The 22,058-nt window shown below is 49.4% G+C and overlaps 1 protein-coding gene across 3 annotated transcripts in view; it reads left to right on the top strand.

The window, feature by feature from the left end:
- Positions 1–22,058, top strand: part of PIEZO1 (piezo type mechanosensitive ion channel component 1 (Er blood group)) — a 110,824-nt gene that overhangs the window by 67,667 nt on the left and 21,099 nt on the right. For all 3 annotated transcript variants that reach the window (XM_083754502.1, XM_083754504.1, XM_083754503.1), the window contains exons 7-28: positions 723–936; positions 3,299–3,470; positions 4,342–4,425; positions 6,074–6,158; positions 7,930–8,030; positions 8,739–8,999; positions 9,609–9,720; positions 10,456–10,634; positions 12,074–12,222; positions 13,149–13,328; positions 14,007–14,104; positions 14,674–14,837; positions 15,602–15,778; positions 16,028–16,153; positions 16,925–17,125; positions 17,583–17,787; positions 17,984–18,088; positions 18,635–18,788; positions 19,169–19,412; positions 19,689–19,785; positions 20,488–20,656; positions 21,304–21,393. In XM_083754502.1, coding sequence (XP_083610628.1) covers positions 723–936; positions 3,299–3,470; positions 4,342–4,425; positions 6,074–6,158; positions 7,930–8,030; positions 8,739–8,999; positions 9,609–9,720; positions 10,456–10,634; positions 12,074–12,222; positions 13,149–13,328; positions 14,007–14,104; positions 14,674–14,837; positions 15,602–15,778; positions 16,028–16,153; positions 16,925–17,125; positions 17,583–17,787; positions 17,984–18,088; positions 18,635–18,788; positions 19,169–19,412; positions 19,689–19,785; positions 20,488–20,656; positions 21,304–21,393 — 3,367 coding nt within the window. The remainder of the gene's footprint in view (positions 1–722; positions 937–3,298; positions 3,471–4,341; positions 4,426–6,073; positions 6,159–7,929; positions 8,031–8,738; positions 9,000–9,608; positions 9,721–10,455; positions 10,635–12,073; positions 12,223–13,148; positions 13,329–14,006; positions 14,105–14,673; positions 14,838–15,601; positions 15,779–16,027; positions 16,154–16,924; positions 17,126–17,582; positions 17,788–17,983; positions 18,089–18,634; positions 18,789–19,168; positions 19,413–19,688; positions 19,786–20,487; positions 20,657–21,303; positions 21,394–22,058) is intronic.

Here is a 22,058-nt window from a genome sequence, read left to right on the forward strand (position 1 = left end):
CCTTCTACATTTGCAGTGGAGTTCTCCAGCAAAGTACAGTTGAACCTCAGATCCCAAACGCCTCCGTTTTGGAACGTTTCAGCTCCTAAACGCCCAAAACCCGGACGTAAATGCTCTGGTTTTCGAATGTTTTTTGGAAGCTGAATATCCGACACGGCTTCTGCTTGAGTGCAGGAAGCTCCTGCAGCCAATTGGAAGCCGCACCGCGGTTGTCAAACATTTTGGAAACCAAACAGGCTTCTGGAACAGACTGCGTTCGACATCCGAGGTTTGACTGTAACGCATATGAAAAGTCATTTAGGTAAAGCCTGAAAAAGCATTCAAAGGTTCCTATATTTGGGGAAATACTAAGGGAAATAAGCTTTGCAAAAATATTAATTTGAGGTGAAATTTCATGAAGTGGGTATATTAGAAGAAACTTGCACTGAACCGCTGATATACGTTTTCCACAGGACTTTTTGCATTTGCAGTTAGGAAAGAATTCAAAGGGGATTAAGAAGCTTTTTCTCCCCCATACAAACTTTGTAAACCCCCCCCCCAAAAAAGGTACATGTAGAAATGGAAGGATACATAGGTGGAGTATACACATGCCTCTGTTTCTGTGGGAAATAGCTTTGTGCTGGGTCAGGCCCTGCTCAATACTGGAATGCAGCTCACCCCCTCAGTTCCTTGCAACCTGCTGTATGCCAATAATCTTTGCTGCCTCCTTGTTTGCATCCTAGGGATCACCTTGCCCTCCGCTTTCTCCAGTGTGTACTACTTGCTCTTTGTCGGCCTCTGTACCTGGTGGGCCTGCCACTTCCCCGTCAGCCGCCTGGCTTTCAACACCTTGTGTGTCATGGTGGACGTCTTTGCCGGAGGCCACCTCATCTGCCTCTATGGCTATCAGACCCCCTTCATCCAGAGCGTCCTTCCACCCACTGGCCTCTGGGCACGGTAAGTGCACAATAGTTGTGAATGGCCTGGGGGAGGTGGAGAGTAGGATGCCAGGATTGTGTCCGTGATGCTCAGTTAGTAGAGCTGTGTGTGGTTTGCAAGTGAATCAAGTCCCAGTTGCCTAACAGCATCAACTAAAACTCCCACCCCACCCTTCAAAAAATCAGGTTGCTGGAAGAGAACATACATGTATGATATTTGGTGTACAGTAGGCAACATGGCAGAGGGGGGGCCATCTCAATTAAGCCTGTGTGTGGGGTTCCCCAATCTTGATGCACTGAATGGGCAGGTGGAAGAGCCTAGCAGGCTCAAGGCAGCTGCCAGATGGCTTGACTCTTCCTCTCAACTAAAGCATGAAGATCTCCCATTGCTCGGCAAGTTCGGTGCAAGTTTCACTCTGGGGTGTCCATCCACTTCCACTCTCTACCCCTTCCAACTTGAGGCAGCAGGGGAGCCACCAGGATCGCCTGGGAGAATCCAGCCCATTCAGTTTCTTTTCTCTCTTTCCAAACATTTTGAAAGTCGAGGAGCCAGACCAAAGTGGAATTGGAGCAACCCAGAGACCTGTTTGCAGTCTCCTTTGAACCAGTTTCCCCTTCCCAGACGCCATTATTGTTGATCTCAGGGACCCACGGTGCTCTGGGATTAACCACATAGAGCCCAACAGATTGAGAAGAACCCTTAGCCACACCTATGCAACCAGAGAAAATACTTCCTTCTCTTTGAAAGCCAGGATCAAAGCAGAGAGCTTTCACCTCGGTCTCTTTGAACCTCCTGAGCCTGGGCATCTCTGTAAGATGGGCTGCAGGTGTCTGCTGCCCTTTCTATACTCCTTCCAGGTTTCCCGTGGGAAAGTCCTTTTTGCTGGCCAGTCTGGGGCAGTTTCCCATCTCATTCTTTGCAACCTTACCTATGGCTTTTGTGGTGCATTGCCAGCAAACAATACATTTGAGAAAGCGAATGCTTGTGAAAACATAGCAAAGAAACGTTCACTGCATACCTATTGTTTACAGCGTTATGAAGTTTCTACCTTGCAAGTCATTTAGATCCTAGGAGAGGCATGGCTTGGAAGAAGTCATGGTTACCAGCATGCTTTGTGGGTGGGCAGTATCTGTCACTAGCCCTGGAGCAGGGAGACAACTTAGTTTCCCACCTTGATTTTTGAGCATTGGGTGACCATAGCTCAGAGTCATAGCTCCTGCTTTGCATACAGCAGATCCCAGGTTCGGTCCCTGACATCTGCTCTTAAAACAGGGATGGGGCAACATTGGTGCCCCACCCACCCCCACCCCGCTCCCAGATCTTGTTAGACTCCAGCTCCTGCCAACTCCAACCATCATGGCCCATGGGAGCTGGTATCCAAAAACAGATGGAGGACTGTAGGTTCCCCATCTCTCGGTTAAAAGCATTGAACAGGTAGCAGGTGGTAGAAAACCCTTTCTCCCTGAGAACCTGGAGTTCTGCTGCTAGCCAGAGTGGGCACTGTTGACCTGGTATGCCAGCTTCCCATGTCTCATAAGAACATAAGAAGAGTCTGCTGGATCAAGCCAAGGCCCATCTAGTTCAGCATCCTGATGGCACAGTGACCAGCCAGATGTGTGTGGGGAAACCAGCAAGCAGAACATGAGCAGAAGAGAGCACTCTCCCCTCCCCGGCTTCCAGCAACTGGTCCTCTGATAGTTTCCATTTACTGTTTCCAAACATTTTCATGGGTCTTGTCTCCCAAGTGAGGAGCCATCCCATCCCTTAAAATTAATAGTTGAGTGAGTGAGGCTTGGGATCTCCAGCATCCATGTGAGCATCAAAATACCAAAGTTTTCTCCTGCTAGCAGTGCCAACTAGTGATACTGCCTTCCCCCATATATGTCCACATTGTTCTGCAGAACTGGTAGTGTTACAGCTTTGGACCCCTCTGACCAGTGACATCAGGCAGACACCTCCCCTGAACTCCTTCTGGAGCCTGCTAAAAGCATTTTTGTTTAGACAAGGCTATCCAGACATGCAGAATGTTGGCATGTGTTTTAATCTGTTTTAAATCTATCCCTGTTTTTAATTGTTTATTAATGTTCTAATTAGCTTTTTTTTTAACTGTTTCTATCAAGGATTTTATGGTGTCATTCTTTTTGCAAACTGCTTTGAGATTTTCTTTACAATCAAGGGGTGTATGAATTTTATGAAATAAATAAAACAAAATAAATAAACGAGTGCCAGCAGCTGGGATGGAATCCCCTTGTGAATTTAGCTGGGGTGATTCTGGAGCTGCTTTTGGAGTCGGTCACTAAAGGGGGGGTTTTGGGGAGCCGGCCTAACATCTGGGTGTTGTGGAGCCTTGCCACTGCTTTCATGCTCCATTCCCCTGTAGGTTGTTTGGCTTGAAGGCCATCGTCCTCCATGTGGGCTGTAGCAAGCCCAATGCGCTGCTCCTGAATGTCAGCCTCCCCTGGCCTGTCTACGTCAACCCGGGGATCCTCCTGCTGCTGTATTATGTCCTGGCCACCCTGGTAAAGCTCCGCAGGTCACACTTCTATACACAGGTGAGCCTTGCCGGACTGGTGTTGCTGCCTTTGACTCTGCCTGTCTGGACACTCTCCTCCCTGTTAGGGATGGGGGAGAAATTTGTTTGGCTCAGCTGCCTTGATTTTCTTGCAATAGACCCAGTGCAGAAGAAAGAAAGCTCCGGTGGCATTCTTGGGTGGGTGTTTCAATAACCACAAAAAGGGAGAGATGGGAATAGAGGCATTTGTTTATGTGCAGTACAGCTATGACCTGGATCTTTCACATTCAGATCTTCAACTTGGCCTTAACCCTCCCAGACAGCATTAAAGAAGGTGCTGTCTCTAAGCCTCAGTCCTCACCAGCTATAACTTGGGGAGCCCTACTTTGCTCAGTGGCAGAACACCTGCTTTGCATGCCGAAGATCCTAGGTTTGCTCTCCAGCATCTCCAGGAAGGGCTCAGAGAGACCTCAGCCTGGAAGCACTGGAGATCTGCTGCCAGTCTGGGTAGATGATGCTGAGCTAGATGGAGTAATGGTCCAATTTGGGATAAGGCAGCTTCTTATTTTCTATGAGCCCTTTATTCCATATCATGAGGACTAGACTATTTTTGAAGGAAGGGGTTCAGTTCAGTGGTAGAGCTATGAAAACTCTGTAGATATTTATTATTCTGAATGTGATGGTTGTACCTGTGGAAGAAGTTTTGAGTGGGGATCTGGATGTACTTAGTCCACTCCATGACCTGAAAATCAGCCACATATCAGTGGAGGATTGGACTGGTTGGGTTTTTTGCTAGGGACTGGGGAAGCCAACCCAGGGTTGCCAGGATCATTCCTTCCTTCCACTTAAAATAGCACAGTCCCAGTGGCATTCTTATTTCCTTTATTTTCCTTTTGTAAAAACAAAAACAGAGAGAGGCCTCAAGCACAACATCCGAGTTTCTGGAGCTGGAGAACTGGTCCACAGACCAAGATGGCTTGGCAGAAGATGCTAAGGTGAGGTGCCCACAGGGTGGCTGTGTGAGGTGGCTGGGACTGCTAAGGCTCGCTGGTGACAAAGGGAAAATGAGCCCCCAAAGGCTCAGGAGCCAGGCCTTGAGCAGATGCAGGGCTTGCTACTCCTTGGCATTGGGAAGTGGGGAAAGGAACGAGAACTGCACCACCTCAAACTTAATTTTTAATGCCCTCCTACATAGAACCTTTGGGACGCAGGTGGCACTGTGGTCTAAACCACAGAGCCTAGGGTTTGCCGATCAGAAGGTCAGCGGTTCGAATCCCCTCAACGGGGTGAGCTCCCATTGATCGGTCCCAGCTCCTGCCAACCTAGCAGTTCGAAAGCACGTCAAAGTGCTTACCTCCGGCAAGAAGGTAAACGGCGTTTCAGTGCGCTGCTCTGGTTCGCCAGAAGCGGCTTAGTCATGCTGGCCACATGACCCGGAAGCTGTACGCCGGCACCCTCGGCCAGTAAAGCGAGATGAGCGCCGCAACCCCAGAGTCAGCCACGACTGGACCTAATGGTCAGGGGTCCTTTTACACAGAACTTTTTGAAAAGCCAAGAGGGAGACGGACTTCCCTTCAAACAGAAAACTAGCACAAATGAGAGCAGACAGAACTATAATTTTTGTCTCTGACATGGTTTTTTTGTTGTTGTTGTTGTTTGCAGAAATCAATCCAGCGAATATGATTGGTATTATTGTTGCTTTCAGTCCATAAATTGATTATGTCCTGTCCTCCAACTTGTATTGCATTTCCTTTGCATTGAAATGAATGGGGAGGGATAAAAAAATGGCCAGATAATTTATGTAATTACCGTATTTTTCGCCCTATAGGACGCACTTTTCCCCCTCCAAAAATGAAGGGGAAATGTGTGTGCATCCTATGGGGCGAATGCAGGCTTTCGCTGAAACCTGGAGAGCAAGAGGGGTCGGCGTGCATCGACCCCTCTCGCTCTCCAGGCTTCAGGAAGCTATCCACAAGCCTTGGGAGCCTGGCGGCAGTTCCTGCTGGGCTTGCAAGGCTTGCGGGCAACAGCCTGCAGCCCGAAGCACGGGGCGCGCTCTGGAGCGCACCCTGTGCTTCGGGCAAATGTCTGCAAGCCTTGTGCGCCCTGCGGGAGTTCCCGCCGGGCGCGCAAGGCTTGTGGATAGCAGCCTGTTCTGGGGGCTGGGGTCGGGGGAAGCTCGGGCTTCCCCCACCCCAGCCCCGCAGCTGGGGGGGATTTTTTTTTTTATTTCCCCCCAAAAAACGAGGTGTGCCCTATGGGCCAGTGCGCCCTATAGGGCGAAAAATACAGTAATTGCATAAATTACATAAGCTACATAATTTTGCCCCAGTAAATAGTGAGACGAATACGTTATTGGCAGAAGATGAACTGCAGCAGAACAGAAACAGAGCAGCATGGAACGAATACAGGGCAAGGCAATGTCTTCTTATATCCCTGCCCACAATAGATTGGTTAAGCCTTTAAGGTGCCACAAGATTCTGAGGTTTATCTGCTGTAACGCGTTGACATGGTTGCACCTCTGGAACGTGCCCTCCTTATCCTGATGCTTCCAAGATCTGAGCTGCTTGCTAAACTATCCACATGTTGATGCCTGTTGAATGTCCATTTGCCTCAACAGTTTTATCCTGCTTTCTTCTACAGCCAATGCTGACTTCTGAGACAGAGGCATCTGGTGCTGATGCTGAGGATTGCACTGTGCATGTCCTTGGGGAGACTGGGCAGCCAGGTAAGGGTTGCGGCTGTGCTCTGGTGAGCCAAGGAGGCTGCAGGGCCTGTTCTGCATTGCTTTTCTGAATTCAGATCAGTTTGCAAAATTTTCTTCCTACCTTCCCTCATATATTCCTCCCTTTTTGCCAACTTCTGCATTCTCTTAATTACACACCATCTGCAATTGGTGCATAGCACATGATCAGATGGTGGAAAGGGAACATCCAGCCCAACTGTCCCTTGAAAGCCAGAACCCTCTCACCCCAAACCCTGCCTGAGCTGATCAGCCTAGCCTATCAGCCACCCAGGTCTCTGTCAGAGGATAGTTGCAAAGCACAAGGAGGCTTGAAGATCAAATGTCTCATTAGATTGCATTTGCATGTGAGCCAAGCCTCCTGCTAAGAAGAGATGGTAAATGATCCCTGTGATCTTTCCCCAGTAGTCAGTCGGAGGGGCTCAGAGTGATCTGGAAGCACCTGCTTGTAGTCATGTGTATCAAGTGAAGCAGATCTGTCTGGGATGGGAAACCCATGTGGAAATTGCTCTGAACTCCATGGAGGAAGGACCATGTATCAGTGTAATGCACAGTAAAATATAGTTGGTCAGGTTCAGAATGGAAGCAAAATTCACCCACTGAGGTTTTTTTAATGGGAGATAAAGTTATCAGAAGCTGCTAGCTGCAATTCCCCCTCCACTGTCAAAGACAGTAAGCCTCTGAATGCCACTTACTGGGATTCACCAGAGTGTTGCTGCTGCACTCAGCTCCTGTTTGTGGACTTTCCCCTGGGGCCTCCGGTTGGCCATAGTGAGAACAATGCTGGACTAGCTGGGCCTTTGGCCTCACCCAGCTCCAGGCTCTTGTTCTGTACTTAGTGGAAGTCCGTTCCAGACAAATTGTTTGTTGAGCATTCATCAAGCAAACGTTATCCCACACTTTCCAGTGCATTTTCCCGACACTTTCCTTGTCAAAAAAAGTCCAGTTTTGGAGGTTGAAGTGGGCCTGTTGCACAGGACCTGCAAATCAACTCTCAACTGCATAACTTGCATTTGCTGTCATGTAACTGAATCCGACCCAAAACATTGAAACAGTCTGGAAGCACCCCCAGTCTTTGCTGCTGGTGGTGTGGGCCCTTGGCTCTACTCGACAGTTCCTGGTGTCCTCGAGTTAAGAGACTGGAAGGCAATGTCCTTCTCTGAGCTCATCCTGAAAACTGCTTTTGGCACTGAGCGTAGGGGGGGAGCTTGCTGCGTAGGCTGCTTACCTGGCATTAAACTGTCCTGGAATCACCTGGGACTGGGTTGGCATGAGACAGTGCTTCCTCCTGGTGGTTAGAAGGCAGCACTGCAGGCACACCACTGCTTCTCTTGTATTGGTAACCTGCCCTGAATTCTTGGGAATAAAAGTGCTCCTTGCAAGCTCATGGCCCAGGTGTGTGTAATCCCAGTCTAGCTCTGGAAAACAACACACAAGATCTGGCTCCAAAGGATGGAGTTTTTCTGACTTGGAGGCCTGGATCCTTCCTTCCCTGATTTTCACATTGCCCCGTCCACACTGGGTTATCTAGCACATAAGAACACCCTGCAGGATCAGGCCAGTGGCTGATGTCTTGAAGTGGTCCTCGAAGACCCTCAGCAATTTTCAGGTGGTCCATGGGGTGAGGGGCGGGGAGAAAGTTTGGGAACCACTGTTGTACCCCATTTGAAGATTTTCTAAAAATTTAAGCGGTTTCTAAATGAATGAATGAATGAATGAATGAATGAATAACGCCCTCAAAATCCCTCCTTTGTAGCCACCAGGAAAAAGGAGCACCGCAAGGAGAAGCTGCTGCTGCATTCCCTGGGCCATGTCATCATGAACCAGAGTTATGTTTGTGCCCTCATTGCTATGATGGTAAGAAGCAGGGGCACCTGGGCCATGCACTGGGAGATGTTGGGGTGGAAGGGTCAAAGGAGGACAGCAGCAAGATGCACGTGGGGGCAGAGGGGGTTGGTGGAAAGAGGGAAGAGGACTCGAGAGCTGCTCTTGACACAGCAAGCACTTAATCACAATGAACCTCCCCCCAATAATTTTTGTTTTTTTAAAAGGATTATTCCAGCCCCACCCACTTCTTCCACTTCAGGATACATATGCTAAAATCCTGCAATATGAGATTACAAAACAGGAACTAAAGAGTCGTGCCAGAAGATAGTTGCGTAGCAGGCGGATGGAGTATTTTATCTTTTGCATTTGCATAAGTAATAATTCAGAACCGGAATTTGCCTCTGTGAATTTCTGCCTGAGGTTCCCTGCACTGCCAAGTTAATTTCTCATGTGATAGGCATTGATAATGTAAAATCCTGTTGTGGTCCTGGTTGGGTCCCCCCCCCGCCCCCCTCCAGTGAAATATCATTATTATTCCTGCCTGTGTGGCCAAGGAACTCCTGGCATCTTTAGCTACTTTGCACAAGGTCATGCATTTATCTCTTTCCAGGCCATGCATCTGCCTTTTTGAGCTATACCAGTTTTCCAAAGCAGCAGACAATGAATTAAAGCAATAAATCTTCAGCAGCGCCATATATAGCACATGGCAGAGACTCTTTTGCCTTCCCTTCCTTGCAGGTGTGGAGCATCACCTATCACAGCTGGCTGACGTTTGTGCTGCTGCTCTGGGCCTGCCTCATCTGGATTGTTCGGAGCAGGCACCACTTTGCCATGCTGTGCTCGCCCTTCATCCTGCTCTACGGCATCGCCCTCTGCAGCCTCCAGTATGTTTGGGGCATGGACCTAGAACCAGAGCTGCCCACCAAGGTTGGCTTTATGCCCCTGCAGCAGCTGGGGCTGGTGCGGTATGTTCACCCCTGTCTGCACCTGGGAGCCAAGGTAGGCACCATTTGTGCACCATCTCTGTCCTTTACGTGTGTGTGTGTGTGTGTGTGTGTGTGTGTGTGTGGCTAGTCTTTCTCTCTCCCTCTTTTCTGCTTTCTCCCCTCTCTTTTCCCACTGTTGGGGCTCTGTTTTGCTGAAAGTGGCATTGGTGGTGTCCTGTGTCTACCTTTGTGCCACAAGATGCTGAAACAGGAGACTTTCCTCCTGTGGTCCCCAGAGGATGTGATCTTGTCCTTCCATGATGTTCTTGCACAGGAGTGGGAAGCCTGCGGTCCTCCAGTTGCTCCCAGACTCCAACTCCAATCAGCCCCAGCCAACGCAGCCAGTAGGAAGGGATAATGGGAGTTGTAGTCCAGCAATTTATGGAGGGTCACGGGCTTCCGATTCCAGCACAGCCAGCTCAGGACACTGCAGTGATGCTTGCGCTTGATCTGTGACAAAACCTAAGTGCAGGAAAGGCCCTTATTTCCCCAGTTTGTGATTTCCCCCTATTGACTTTCTGCACCCGTCCTGTTGTTCTGGAATGGAAACCCAACACTTTGGAGGAAGACTGTTCCCTTTCATGAGGACTCTAACCCACTGCCTCCCCCTCTTTGCCTCCAGCTCCTTTTCACCCTGACCTTCTGGCTCCTGGTGAGGCAATTCGTGAAGGAGAAGCTGCTGAAGAAGAAGCAATGGCCTGCCCCCTTGGTGGAGGTGACAGTTTCAGACTCAGGTGAGAATGCAAGTGCCAAGACCAGTGGGTCAGTTGGCCCGTTTTTTGTTCAATTCTTCATAAACAAACTAATCCTCTTCTGCTTGTGAACGGGACCCTAGTGGTCCTCCCACCCAGATTATAGACCAGATTGACACCTGTTTAGGTTCAGGAAAGCCTTTGCATGAATTGTGTTTGTGTTTTCTGTATCCCTCCCATGGATGGACCTGTAAGCAGTTCGTTCCAAGGCATTTGCTGTGCTCTCCTAAACCTAAGTTAAGTTTTGGCTAGACTTTGATAAAGCTCAGATGAAGAACCTTGTCTTTGGGACTACATTCCTCCTCAGATGTGCTATTTGTAATGTGAAAAATATGGAGACTGTTCCTGGGCATGTACAAGTTGCCTTTCCCTTGTGGCCCACCTTATAATTATGGGCCAGGATTTCCATCTCAGGGAGGAAAGAACTCTGTGGGATGGGGGTGATGCTCCACATGCTCCATTCTTGGGGAAAAGAGGCTATTCCTCTCCTTTTCCTTGCCCCAAACTATAAGGATGATAGCCCTGAATTCCAGCTCATGACACTTACTTTGTTGAACAGGGAGTGGGAGCGTGTCTTCCTATCATAATGTGATCTTGAACTTTATGCAGTTTTGTGAGGGAATATCCCCATTGTTTGCCAGCACGTGAGTGAGTACCCAGATTCTATTATTGCAGCCTCAGATTCTGAGCCACCCTTTTTATTCTCTCCCCTCTCAGGGCCAGGCCACAAGCGAGACGTGCTGAAGATCCTGGGGGCGCACGTGATGGCGTTTTACGCAAAGTTCTGGATCTTGGTTTGTGCCGGCATGTTCATCGTTGTCAGCTTTGCCGGACGCCTGGTTGTCTACAAGATTGTCTACATGTTCCTCTTCCTGCTCTGCCTCACTCTCTTCCAGGTTAGGCTGGGTTGGAGAGGCCCCAGGGCCATAGCTTGAAAGAGAGCAGAGGAAGTGGCCTGATACTGAGTCAGACCATTGGTATTCTTTCCAGGGTCCCAAGCAGGAAAAGGTTTACTTCATCAGCTTCTGCCCAATCTTTTGAAGCTGCTGGACACTGAATCTTGGAGCTTCTGCATTCTACTGTGAGCTCTGTAGCTCTTCCTTTCAGGAAGAGCCTTGTTCCACTCCCCAAAGATTGTATTGTGAAACCCTAAGATTTCAAGGTGATGCTCTAGTTAAACAGCTGGAGGTGTCCTCTTTTTGACTACTTAATATTCCCAAAGTTCCTTGGTCTCCCACTGCTTACTAAGCAGTCTAAGATCTTTTTGCATTTATCATAAAGTGCTGGCAACTGGTTGGAGTCTTTCTTGCCTCTCAGAATAGTCTCTGGGGGCTTAATTTTGAGCCTGGCAATTACAGGAGAGCAGTGTGGGGGAGCTTTTGATCAGCTATCCTAATTCATCCCACTCAGCCTCCTCATTTAGCCTGCAAGGCCATTTCAGCCAAATTGTGACCACTTTCCCTGCACCTGATGATGTCAGGTATGGGGCAGGTAACTACACAACTGGTAATGGGTTTGATCAGTTGCAGTTGGGGGAAATAATGATCTGGCCTGCTGGTCTGATCCACTTCCCCATCCCTGATGTGGGATATTTCTACTGTTACCTCAGTGCTCTTGTTTTAATTTACAAGGTCCAGGTTCCATGAGGACCACTTGATTGCTTCTATCCATGCTCAGTCACTGAGGTCTTTGAGGGAGTTATTGTTGTGGTCCCCCATGGCTCAAACACATGGCTTGCATTCCCTAGGACTCGTGTTTAGTATTGTCGCACTCCCTTCTACCTGACATCAGACAGTCCCTCACACCCCTGTTGAAATTCTGGTGATTACTGGAGTCTTCTTTTTTATTACAGCTAACTCACTCTTAGTCTTCCTTTGTTGGCTCTCCTGTATACCACTTATAGACTAGTGTGATTAAGTGTATACATATTGCTGAAATAAATATTTTCAGGGCCATACAGGCCAAGGGCTTTCAGTGCTGCTGGGGTAGCCCACAGCCCGGGTTGGCAGACAGTGGAGCTTGTTTCTGTTCCCCTGTGGCACATGTGAGAGAGCTGTGGCCCTAGAGATGCTTCTGGACTTCAACTCCCGTGAGCCCCAGCCAGTATGGCCAGTGGTCAGGAGTGATGGGAGTTGGGGTCCAGAATCATTGGGAGGTCCACAGCTGACAAGCGAACAACTCAGAGCATTGATTTCTTGTTGCGCCTTTCATTGGCACCCATCACTTTGCCTCCTCTGGAGAACTGACTGGGGTGTGTGGGTGGAGTATTCTGACACAGGTGAGGGAGCCTTGTGGGTCTTTCTCCTCCCCTGACACCACACCCTTTTCTCTGCAGGTGTACTACAGTCTCTGGCGGAAACTCTTGAAGGCCTTCTGGTGGCTGGTGGTGGCTTACACGATGCTGGTGCTCATTGCCGTTTATACCTTCCAGTTTGAGGACTTCCCCATGTACTGGAAGAACTTCATGGGATTAACCGATGAGCAGTAAGTTTCCCCACCCCCTTAGGACCACTGGAGGAATAGGCTCATGGGGGAAATTTGCTACTCTGGTCTCCAATAAATCGAGGTGTCTGCTAGCATATGGAAGTCAGGAGAGCCTTGCTGGACCAGACCAAAGGTTCATCTTGTCCACCATCCTGCTTCTCAGAGTTGTAGAGTGCGTGCCTATGAGAAGCTTACCAGGGCATGAAGCCATTATGCTCCCCATCTACACAACCACACAATCCACACAATGATCAGGAATTATGGGAGTTGTAGTTTGACACCACTGGAAAGCTCTGTTGGATAGAGTGTGGTGCTGATAATGCCATGGTTGCAAGTTTGCTCCCCATAAAGGACAGCTGCATATTCCTGTATTGCAGGAGGTTGGACTAAATGAATCCTTGAGGTTTCTTCCAACTCTATGGCTCTATGATCATGCAGAGCATGTGGAACTCGCTCCCACAGGAGGCGGTTAGGGCCACCGACTTGGATGGCTGTAAAAGAGAATTTGACAAAGCCTATCAACGGCTACTAGACAACATGGCTGTGTTCTGCTTCTGCTGTCAGAGGCATTATGCCTTTGGGGGCCAGTTGCTGGGAATTGCAGGTGGGCAGAATGCTGTTGCATTGATGTCTGGTTTGCAGGCTTCCCATGGGCACCTGGCCAGCCACTGTTAAGAACAGCATGCTGGACCTAGATGGGTTATTGGCCTGATCCAGCAGGTTTGTCTTGCATTCACCCTTCCTCAATCCCCCTTTTCCCCAATAAAGAAAACCCAACAGGATTGCACATTATTCTTGTAGGGAAAGTGTGCCCCTGCATTGTTGATATTTGTGTTTCTATGTTTTTGTAGGTCTCTCGCACCTCCCTTGGTCTCCCTGGCCAATGTCTCTTTATATTTATGTGCTTTCCCCTCTCCCTCTCCCAGGTTGGCTGATCTGGGCCTGGAGCAGTTCAGCGTCTCAGAGCTCTTCTCCAGCATCTTCATCCCGGGCTTCTTCCTGTTGGCCTGCATCCTGCAGCTGCATTACTTCCACCGCCCCTTCATGCGCATCACTGACCTGGAGCATGTCATTCCGCTGCGGGTCGATGGCTCACACGCATTGGGGTATGTAATGTGGTCCCTCTAACAACAGCCTGTGGTGGTTTGGAGACAGCTCCATCCATGGACTCCTAGGCAGAAAGGAGACGGGGATCCCTGACTGATTTGCAGCAGAGAAGCAAGGCTATCTGGCTCTCAGCTCTCTAGCAATAGCATTAGGTCAATGAAAAAAAAGTGTGTGTGTGACCAAAACATGCACATAATTACACCATTCTCTTTCTCTCTCTCTCTCTCTCTCTCTCTCTCTCTCTCTCTCTCACACACACACACACACACACACACACAGTGTGTGTGTATTCTGAAAAGGGGGAGCTGCTTTTTCAGTGCACAGCAAGGAAGCCAAGCAATGCAAGAAGAACATTTGTCCCTTCTTGAATTGCTAGCTCAGCCCCTGCTGAAGCCCCCTTTCCCCTGCTGAAACCTCACCACCACCTCCAAAGCCAGTGAGTTGGCGAAGGGGAAGATGTACCGGTCTGGGGAAGAGGGGGTGTGGTCCAACCACACCAATCGAGCCACAGGGTCCCCATCCCTGCTATAGAGAAGCTTTGGCTTAAAACCCTAGCCAGTGTGGTGTAGTGGTTAGGGTTAGGTTGGGAAAGGTTGCCTTTCTAGCGCCATTAATTTCCCCAGGCTAAACTGTCTGCCCTGAGCCTGATCTTTTTTTGCCACTCCTCTGGATTTCAGGAATGAAGAGGCCAGTGGGAGCCGTGTCCTGCTGCAGCCCGAGGATGGTGAGGCCAAAGACCAGGAACCAGAAGCTGAAGTTGATGCTGCTTCCGAGGGTAAGCAGAAGGTCTTCTCCTCAGGTCAGCAGGCAGTGGGGAAAATAGGCCCTTGAGAAGCACAGAGCTCTCCTGTCCAGAATTTACAATGTCCAAGAGGAAAATTACAAGCAGGTTTTCTTCTTCTTTTCCTGTCTCTAAGGTGTCTCTTTCTTTCTCTTCCTCCACCCTCTTGTCTTCCAATGAAAAGAGGGCCTATGCTCTCCCCACATCTAGGGCTCTCCTCTCTCCCCACCCAACAACCACTTTTTGCACATTACAGCTGTAATGATGTGCCTGTGGCACAAAAACTTGTGTTTTTGTACACAAGTACAAAAACCCTGAGAATAAAACTCAATCAGATGTGCATTTCCCTTTATGGATCACCATTTGAAATATTAGGCTTTCTCCAAATCAGAATGTCTGGTTTTGTACTGGCCTTTCTCTCTCGGCTCGCTTTCTGTCTTGGGTGGTCCCACAAAGCTGGGGAGGTCAACAGTAGGCTTGAAACATACAAATCCAGCAAGGCGAAATGCTCCCAGCTCTGCCTCACTGCCCCCTGCCTCCCTCCCCCATTTTCCCTGCTGCAGAGGGTGTGCCCAGCAAATGGGGCTTGGTGCTGGAACGCCTGATGGTGCTGGGCAGGAAGTTCTCCAGCATCCTTGGCCGCATCCGAGTCTTCGTCTCGCGTCTGCTTGAGCTGCACATCCTGAAACTGGTGGCTCTCTACGTCGTCTGGGTGGCCTTGCAGGAGGTGAGGCCGCAAGGGGAGAGGAGAGATTGAGCCGGGGAGCTCTGCTGAAGGGAGGAGGCCCCCCTGGGGGAATGGAGAAGGGGACATGCCCCCTCGCACCCTCCAGACGCTCTCTGTGGCTGTTGTGAGTCTCACCTAGCCCCTGCCCAGCCTGGCAATGGTGACATATTTTCTCTGTAACATGGGACTGCAAACAAACTTTTTTAAAAATAAAGGCAGAACACTGAGCTGTGCACCAGATTCAGGCGTTTTGCAGGTATGACTGCCAATGGGCAAGGAGACGTAAGCTCCGTACACGGTGTACATTTAAAGCTCTTTTCCCTCATGCCCATAGAATCCTGGGAAGTGTAGTTTAAGGGTGCTGGGAATTGTAGCTCTGTGAGGGGTAAACTTCAGTTTCCAAAATTCTTTTTCTTGGGTGGGTGGGGGGTGTACAGTTGTACCTTGGTTTTTGAATGCCTTAGTTGTCGAAAAAATCGGCTCCCAAACAATTGAAACCCGGAAGTGAGTGTTCTGGTTTCCGAACTTTTTTTGGAAGCCAAACATCCGATGCAGCTTCTGCAGCTTCCGATTGGCTGCAGGAGCTTCCTGCAGCCAATCAGAAGCTGCGCTTTGGTTTCTGAACATTTTGGCAGTCGAACAGACTTCCAGAATGGATTATTTTCAACTTCCAGGATACAACTATACTTTAAATGTCTGGTGTGTATGTAGCCATACAACCGCTCCTGCAAGTCTCCACCCTCTGCTTCTCTCCTCTCATCTAGGTGTCGGTGATGAACTTCGTGCTGATGGTGCTGTGGGCCTTTGCCATCCCCTACTGCCGTTTCAGCCACATGGCCTCGTGCCTCTCCACCATCTGGGTCTGCATTATCATTGTCTGCAAGATGCTTTATCAGCTGAAGATTGTCAACCCAGAAGATTATTCCTATAACTGCACAGAGGTATGGGAGATGGGCTCCAAAACCTGTTTCTGGGTCTGTGTTTGGGGTGGCAGCCGAAAACTGACATTCAGTCATCCCGCAAATTTCTTATTTTTGTTCTGTTCCAGACCGATGAGATTAGGGTCAGGCGTTCTCCTCCACCATCTTGGGGGCTTTTTCTTTCCTTGCAACACTAGAAGGAATATAATATCCCAATTTTGATCTCTTGTATCATATTATATAATGATATAATATTTGCTTGCTCCGTAGCCTCAGCCCAACAACACCAATCTGCAGCCAGAGGAGATTGGCAACTCAACACTCTACCAGCATCCTGTCGACCCAGCAAACTGGTTTGGGATCAGAAAGGAGTACCCCAACCTGGGTTACATCCAGGTGAGTGGTCAACCCATCTTATTTATTTATTACATTCCTCCAAGAAGCTCAAGGTACATGGTTCGTCCCCTCCCCGTTTTATCCTTCCAATGGCCCTGGGAAGTAGATTAGGTTCAGAGAGAGAGGTCACCCAGTCAGCTTCATGGTGAGTGAGGATTCAAACCCTGGTTTCTCAGATCCTAGTCCAACACTGATCATTAGACCACACCAGCTCTCTTAGTGCCTCCAACTCTTTTCGCTTCTGGCATCTGCTATGATTTGGGAAGATCTGCTATTTGGGAAGGGGAAGCTGTATCCAGAAGGAAGGTTGGCAACCAGTTTGATATAACCCAGTCATGTTTTTTGGCTTCATTGCCACAGTGGTGGATTTTCATTCATACAATAAATTTCTATACTGCCCTTCATCATAAAAAGCACTTCAGGACATTTCATAGATATTAAATTTAGTATTTAAACCAGAGGTGGAAACCATTTTTTCAGTTCCTTCTGTGAAAATGTGGGATGAGTCAAGGTAATGGTCAATTGCAGTGGTGCTTTTGTTGTTTTTGTTCCTGTGATGGCTCAGAGCCTTCATATTCACACACTACCTGGGTGTTTTAATCATTTTAACTGTTTCTCAGCATCCACCTGCAATCATAACCCAGGAAGGTGGCATTCTGGAATCCCAGCTTAGGAAGTTTGTTATTTTGCAGCCTCGTTCTCTTCTCTCCACCTCAGTCATTAGACTCTGCTATCTCTTTTTTCTATGTGTGTGTCTCTCTCTTCCTCCAGAACCATTTGCAAGTGCTGGTTCTGCTGGTCTTCGAGGCCATTGTCTACCGGTGCCAGGAATACTACCGTAAGCAACACCAGCTGGTGCCTCCAGTCACCCAGACAGTCTTTGAGGATGCAACCCGTCAGGACCTGGATAAAGGCCTGCTAAACTGCATCAAATACTTTGTCAACTACTTTTACTACAAGTTTGGCCTAGAGGTGAGAGGGCAGAGGGCGTATTGACAGGTCTTGATTATCTGCACTGCTTGGAAATCAGAGTGGTAGGACAATATTGAAAGCATCATCTGCCAGGCGGTGGAAAATCTGCTCATTTCATTTTATTTCATTTTTATGCCAGCATTCAGCAATAGTCCAAGGAGACTTTTGCAACATATTTAACCTAACAGTTAATTTGTTTTAGCTTAGTAGTTATTTATTTTATTGGATTTCTCACCCATCTTTCTCCACAAGGTTCCAGGGTGGGTTGAAGCCATAAAATATATAATTATATATCATCTGACTTGGAAGGAGGTGTCACACACACACCCCAAACACACACATTTTGGGACAAGAGCTTTATTCCAGGCTCCCTGTTCCCTCATTCCTTGTCTGAGACCCCATTACCAAAGCCACTGTCTTGCAAACTCCCTTCTCTCCTCTTTCCCCACCTATCCAGATCTGCTTCCTGATGACGGTGAATGTGATTGGCCAGCGCATGAACTTCATGGTGATCTTTCACGGCTGCTGGTTGGTCGTCATCCTGACGCGCCGTCGGCGACATGCCATCGCCAGGCTCTGGCCCAAGTACTGTCTCTTCCTGGCGATCTTCCTGCTCTTCCAATACCTCCTGTGCGTTGGTATCCCTCCAGTACTCTGTATCGGTGAGTGACAATTTTGGGCCCCTTGGAGATCTAGAAGGATGAGCCTTCTTCCAAGAGCGGGTGGCAATCTCTTGTAGAGAGACCATTCTGCCTCTGTACCCCATTCTGCAGGTGGGGGGTTTGGGGAAGACAGAGGTGCCTATGCAGGAGCCCTTTTCTACTTGCCAGTGTTTTCACCCCCTCTTACCTCCCTTAGACTACCCTTGGAGGTGGAGCCATGCTATCCCCATCAACTCTGTTCTCATCAAGTGGATGTACTTCCCAGACTTCTACATGAAGCCCAACTCCATCAATCTCATGAGTGAGTACTGTGAAACGGCCCTTGTGCCATTTTGACCCTCCCCTGTGGCAGGCAGTGGCGGAGTGAGCCCGGCAAAGCGAGGTCTTGCAGCATTCAACGCCCAGTCTTTCCTGGGGCCACTGTGGGAGTCTTTGCCCCATTACTCTGCATGTCCAATTGAATCTTGAGTCTGAGAGTGACTGGGATTCAGCACCAGGAACAGCTCCTGTAAATGAGCTGGGGAAACCTGTCACTTTCTGGGTGCTGTTGGACTCCAACTCCCATCATCCCTGACCATGCTGGCTGGGGCTGATGGGAGCTGGAGTCCAAGGATGCCTAGCAGGTCACAGGCTCCCCATCCTGGACTAGTCAGCTGCAGCATTTAGAAGGAGGGACGAGTGTTGGGTGTAGCCCCTGGGAAAGGAGGTGAAAGATTCCTGGGCAATGTTCCATTTCCAAAAAGGCAGGTGCCTCTGCCAATCATGCCTCTGTTGCTTAACCCTACGACCCTTCTCACTGGGTGCGTGTCCTGGATTATTATTTTTCAACCTGCCTTGCTTTTCATAGGTGACTTCCTCCTCTTACTTTGTGCCTCACGGCAATGGAAGGTCTTTGTGGACGAGCAGACCGAAGAGTGGGTGCAACTGGCCGGTGACAACAAGGAGCAGCTTGAGTCACTGCAGGAGAAGCCAAACCCTGTGCCCAACTTTGTTAACTGCAGGTGAGACAGAGAGCTTGTGTGCTCCATCAGCATCCAGCAATCAGGGCACGGTGGAGCCAAAAGGAAGCGCTTCTTCACACAGGGCCTAGTTAACTTGTGGAATTCACTTCTTGGAAGAGGTCGTGAGAGCCACCAACTTGGATGGGTTTTGGAGTAGAGAAATTCCTGGGGGATGAGGTTATCAGTGGCTGCTTGCCATGATGGCTACATTCTGTCTCCATGGTTGGAAGCAGTAGGCCTCTGAATGCCAGTGGCAGGGAATCACATAATGGTAGAGTTGGCAGGGATCCTGAGGTCATCTGGTCTTTTGCTTTCTTGGTCTGATCTAGCATGCCTCTTCTTAAGTACTTCCTCCCCCCCCCCCATCTCTTTCTCACCAGGTCTTACCTTGACATGCTGAAGGTGTGTGTGTTCCGCTACCTCTTTTGGTTCGTGCTGGTCATCGTCTTTGTTGCAGGCGCCAACCGCATCAGCGTCTTTGGCCTGGGATACCTGATGGCCTGCTTCTACCTGCTGCTCTGTGGCACCGCCATGCTGCGCCGGCCCCTCAGAGCCCGGCTGATGCTGTGGGACTGCCTGATTCTCTACAACGTGACCGTCATCGTTGCCAAGAACATGCTTGCGGTAGGGGCGGGACGCCATTGTGCTATTGGGGTGGTGTGGGGAGCAGAGTTTCTTCGGTTCTCTGCCCAGCTTCTTGCCCTTCACTGTGATCCGCAGAAGCAGGTTAAACTACGCATGCAGAATAGGTTGGGTTCAGGGACGTATGTGTGCAGTTGGGGTTGCCTGACCTATCCAGATTTTCTCAGTAGAGCATCTGAATTTCAGATTGGAATGCACACAGCTCTTTCTGTGTTCCTTCATGTTTATGCATCCCTTTATGCGATTCTTCCCTCTTAGCTCCTGTCCTGCGTCTTCGTCCAGCAAATGCAGAACAACTTCTGCTGGGTGATCCAGCTCTTCAGCCTGGCCTGCACCGTCAAGGGTTACTACGACCGTGAGTATTTGCAATGGGAGGTGGCGGCTGACGGCAAGGGTGCCTCCCACTCTCCTTTCTGGGTTTCATCACAACTTCCTCCTGTATTAGGCTGGTGGGGAGGGGGAGTACAGAAGTGGAAAAGGTGGGCTGAAGGAAAGTGGGCTGGAGTATTGGGAGGGCAGCTGAAAGTCTGGCATGCTAAACTTCCTGAATCCCTTACGAATTTCATCCCTTTCAGATTGATTGATTGAAACACTAGTCCCCTTGTACCTGGAGTTGCTTGTCAATTTTGTGAAAAGAAAGAAAGACTGCAGTTTTGAAATCAAGGGTTAAAATCAGTGCAGTTTGGGAAGGTTCTGTTAAAAATGGCCTCCAATGGTATCCAAATCCGCTTAAATTTGCAAAATTTGACCATGATCTTTAAGAGGTGTCCAAATACAGAGCAAACAAGCCAACAACTTCCCAAAATAGATAGTTAATTCATTTATTTATATACTGTACTGCCTATTGCAGTTTATCTCATATGAACTTGCACAAGACCTATTTTCCACTCCAAAAGTTTTCCTTCCTTTTAAGTCCAATGGTCAGCTGTGGTAAGACAGGAGGGCAACTGGAAGAGAGCCCTTTTGGTTGCAGCAACCAGGATGTGAATTAGCCTCCGTTGCTCTGTGCCAAAAAAGGTCCTGTGTGCTGAGCCACCCCTTCCCTCTTCTTTGCCAGCCAAGGATGTGGACAAGAACCAGGACTGTTCGCTGCCCGTGGAAGAAGCTGGCATCATCTGGGACAGCATCTGCTTCTTCTTCCTGCTCCTCCAGCGCAGGGCCTTCCTCAGCTACTATTTCCAGCATGTTGTGGCGGATCTCCAGGCCTCTGCCTTGCAAGCCTCCAGGTGGGTGTGGAAGGGCTGGGGCAAGGGGGAATCTGGCACACAGTTGGGGAGGGACAGTCTTTGGAGGGTCACCGGCAAAGCTGTGGGCTTGATCTGAGAGCTGTGTCCGTCCTGCTCCCCGGTGTTGCAGGGTGCCTGGGAGGAGCTGAGAACACAAGGAGAGCCTGCTAGATCAGGCAAATGGACCATGTGGTCCAGCATCCTGTTCTCACAATGGCCAACCAGATGGCTGTGGGGAAACCCTGGGGAAAGCACAAGAGCAGGACTCTCCCCTCCTGTGGTTTCCAGCAACTGGTATTCAGAAGCATTATTGCCTCTGACAGTGGAGGTAGAAAAATAGCCATTGTGGCCAGTAGCCTTCTCCTCCATGAATTTGTCTTCTCCTCCTTTAAAGCCATCTAAGTTGCTGGCCAGCACTGCCTCCTGTGGAAGTGAGTTCCACAGTCTAAAAATGTTCTGCTTGAAGAAGAACTTTCTTTTATACATCTTTAATCTTCCAACATTCAGCTTCACTGGATGTCTCTGAGTTCCAGTATTATGCAAAATTTTAGGCTGGTGCTGGAAAGAAAGGGTTGTTGGTGCCAGCCATGACCTCAAAGGGAGAGTCCCCTCCAACCATTCTCCACTGCTTTGTCTCTCCTCCACAGGGGCTGTGCTCTCTTCAAGGCCAGGATGATCAAGAGCATGAGCTTCCACCACCAGGCGGAAAAGAAGTCCTTAGTGCAGCTCAAGCGCCAGTGAGTTTTGTGGGTGGGGAGAGCAGAGAAGCATCTTCTTGGTTCAGCAGCTTGGGGCATGCTAGTCCTCAGCAGCTTCTAGCCCAGTTCTCGGGGATCAAGAGACAAGAGTTTTACCCCCTCGCTCTGGAGCCCTGGGACCAGGGATGGTGGGAAGCCAAGTGCCTCCTCCTTTCCACCCAGCTCCCCCTCCTCTCCAGTCCCCACCCCTCCAGCAGCAAATAGGCTTTTTAGGAAGCTTGCCTTGGCACCAAAGGGAAGCTGTTGCTGAGGAGGGACGGGTCTTAGATGCCTTTGCCTGAAGTACTTGTCACCCAGTGCGAGGAACGTGCTTAGGAAAGAGGACACTCTCCTGATGGAACAGTTGCACCTTTTTCCTGCCAGCCACAGGCTGCTTATTTCAGGCTCTCTGTTCTCTCCTCAAACTCTCAGAACCAATCCTACACAGCAGATAGCATGGGTGCAATGCAGTCGTTTCCGGGGAGCTAATGGGGACATTTTTGTTCACCAGATGCTGGGCAACTGGCTTTCCCTGAAGTTATCTGAAGGCAGAAATGGCGGGTGGGGTGCAGAAGTTCCTAGGATGGGGCTTGATACATTGTGTAAGATGGAGTGGACCAGATCCCTGGCACAAGCGACTTGGAGATGGCCAGAGATTTTGGAGA

This window comes from Podarcis gaigeae, assembly GCF_964106915.1.
Source record: "Podarcis gaigeae genome assembly, chromosome: 8".
Lineage (NCBI taxonomy): Eukaryota > Metazoa > Chordata > Lepidosauria > Squamata > Lacertidae > Podarcis > Podarcis gaigeae.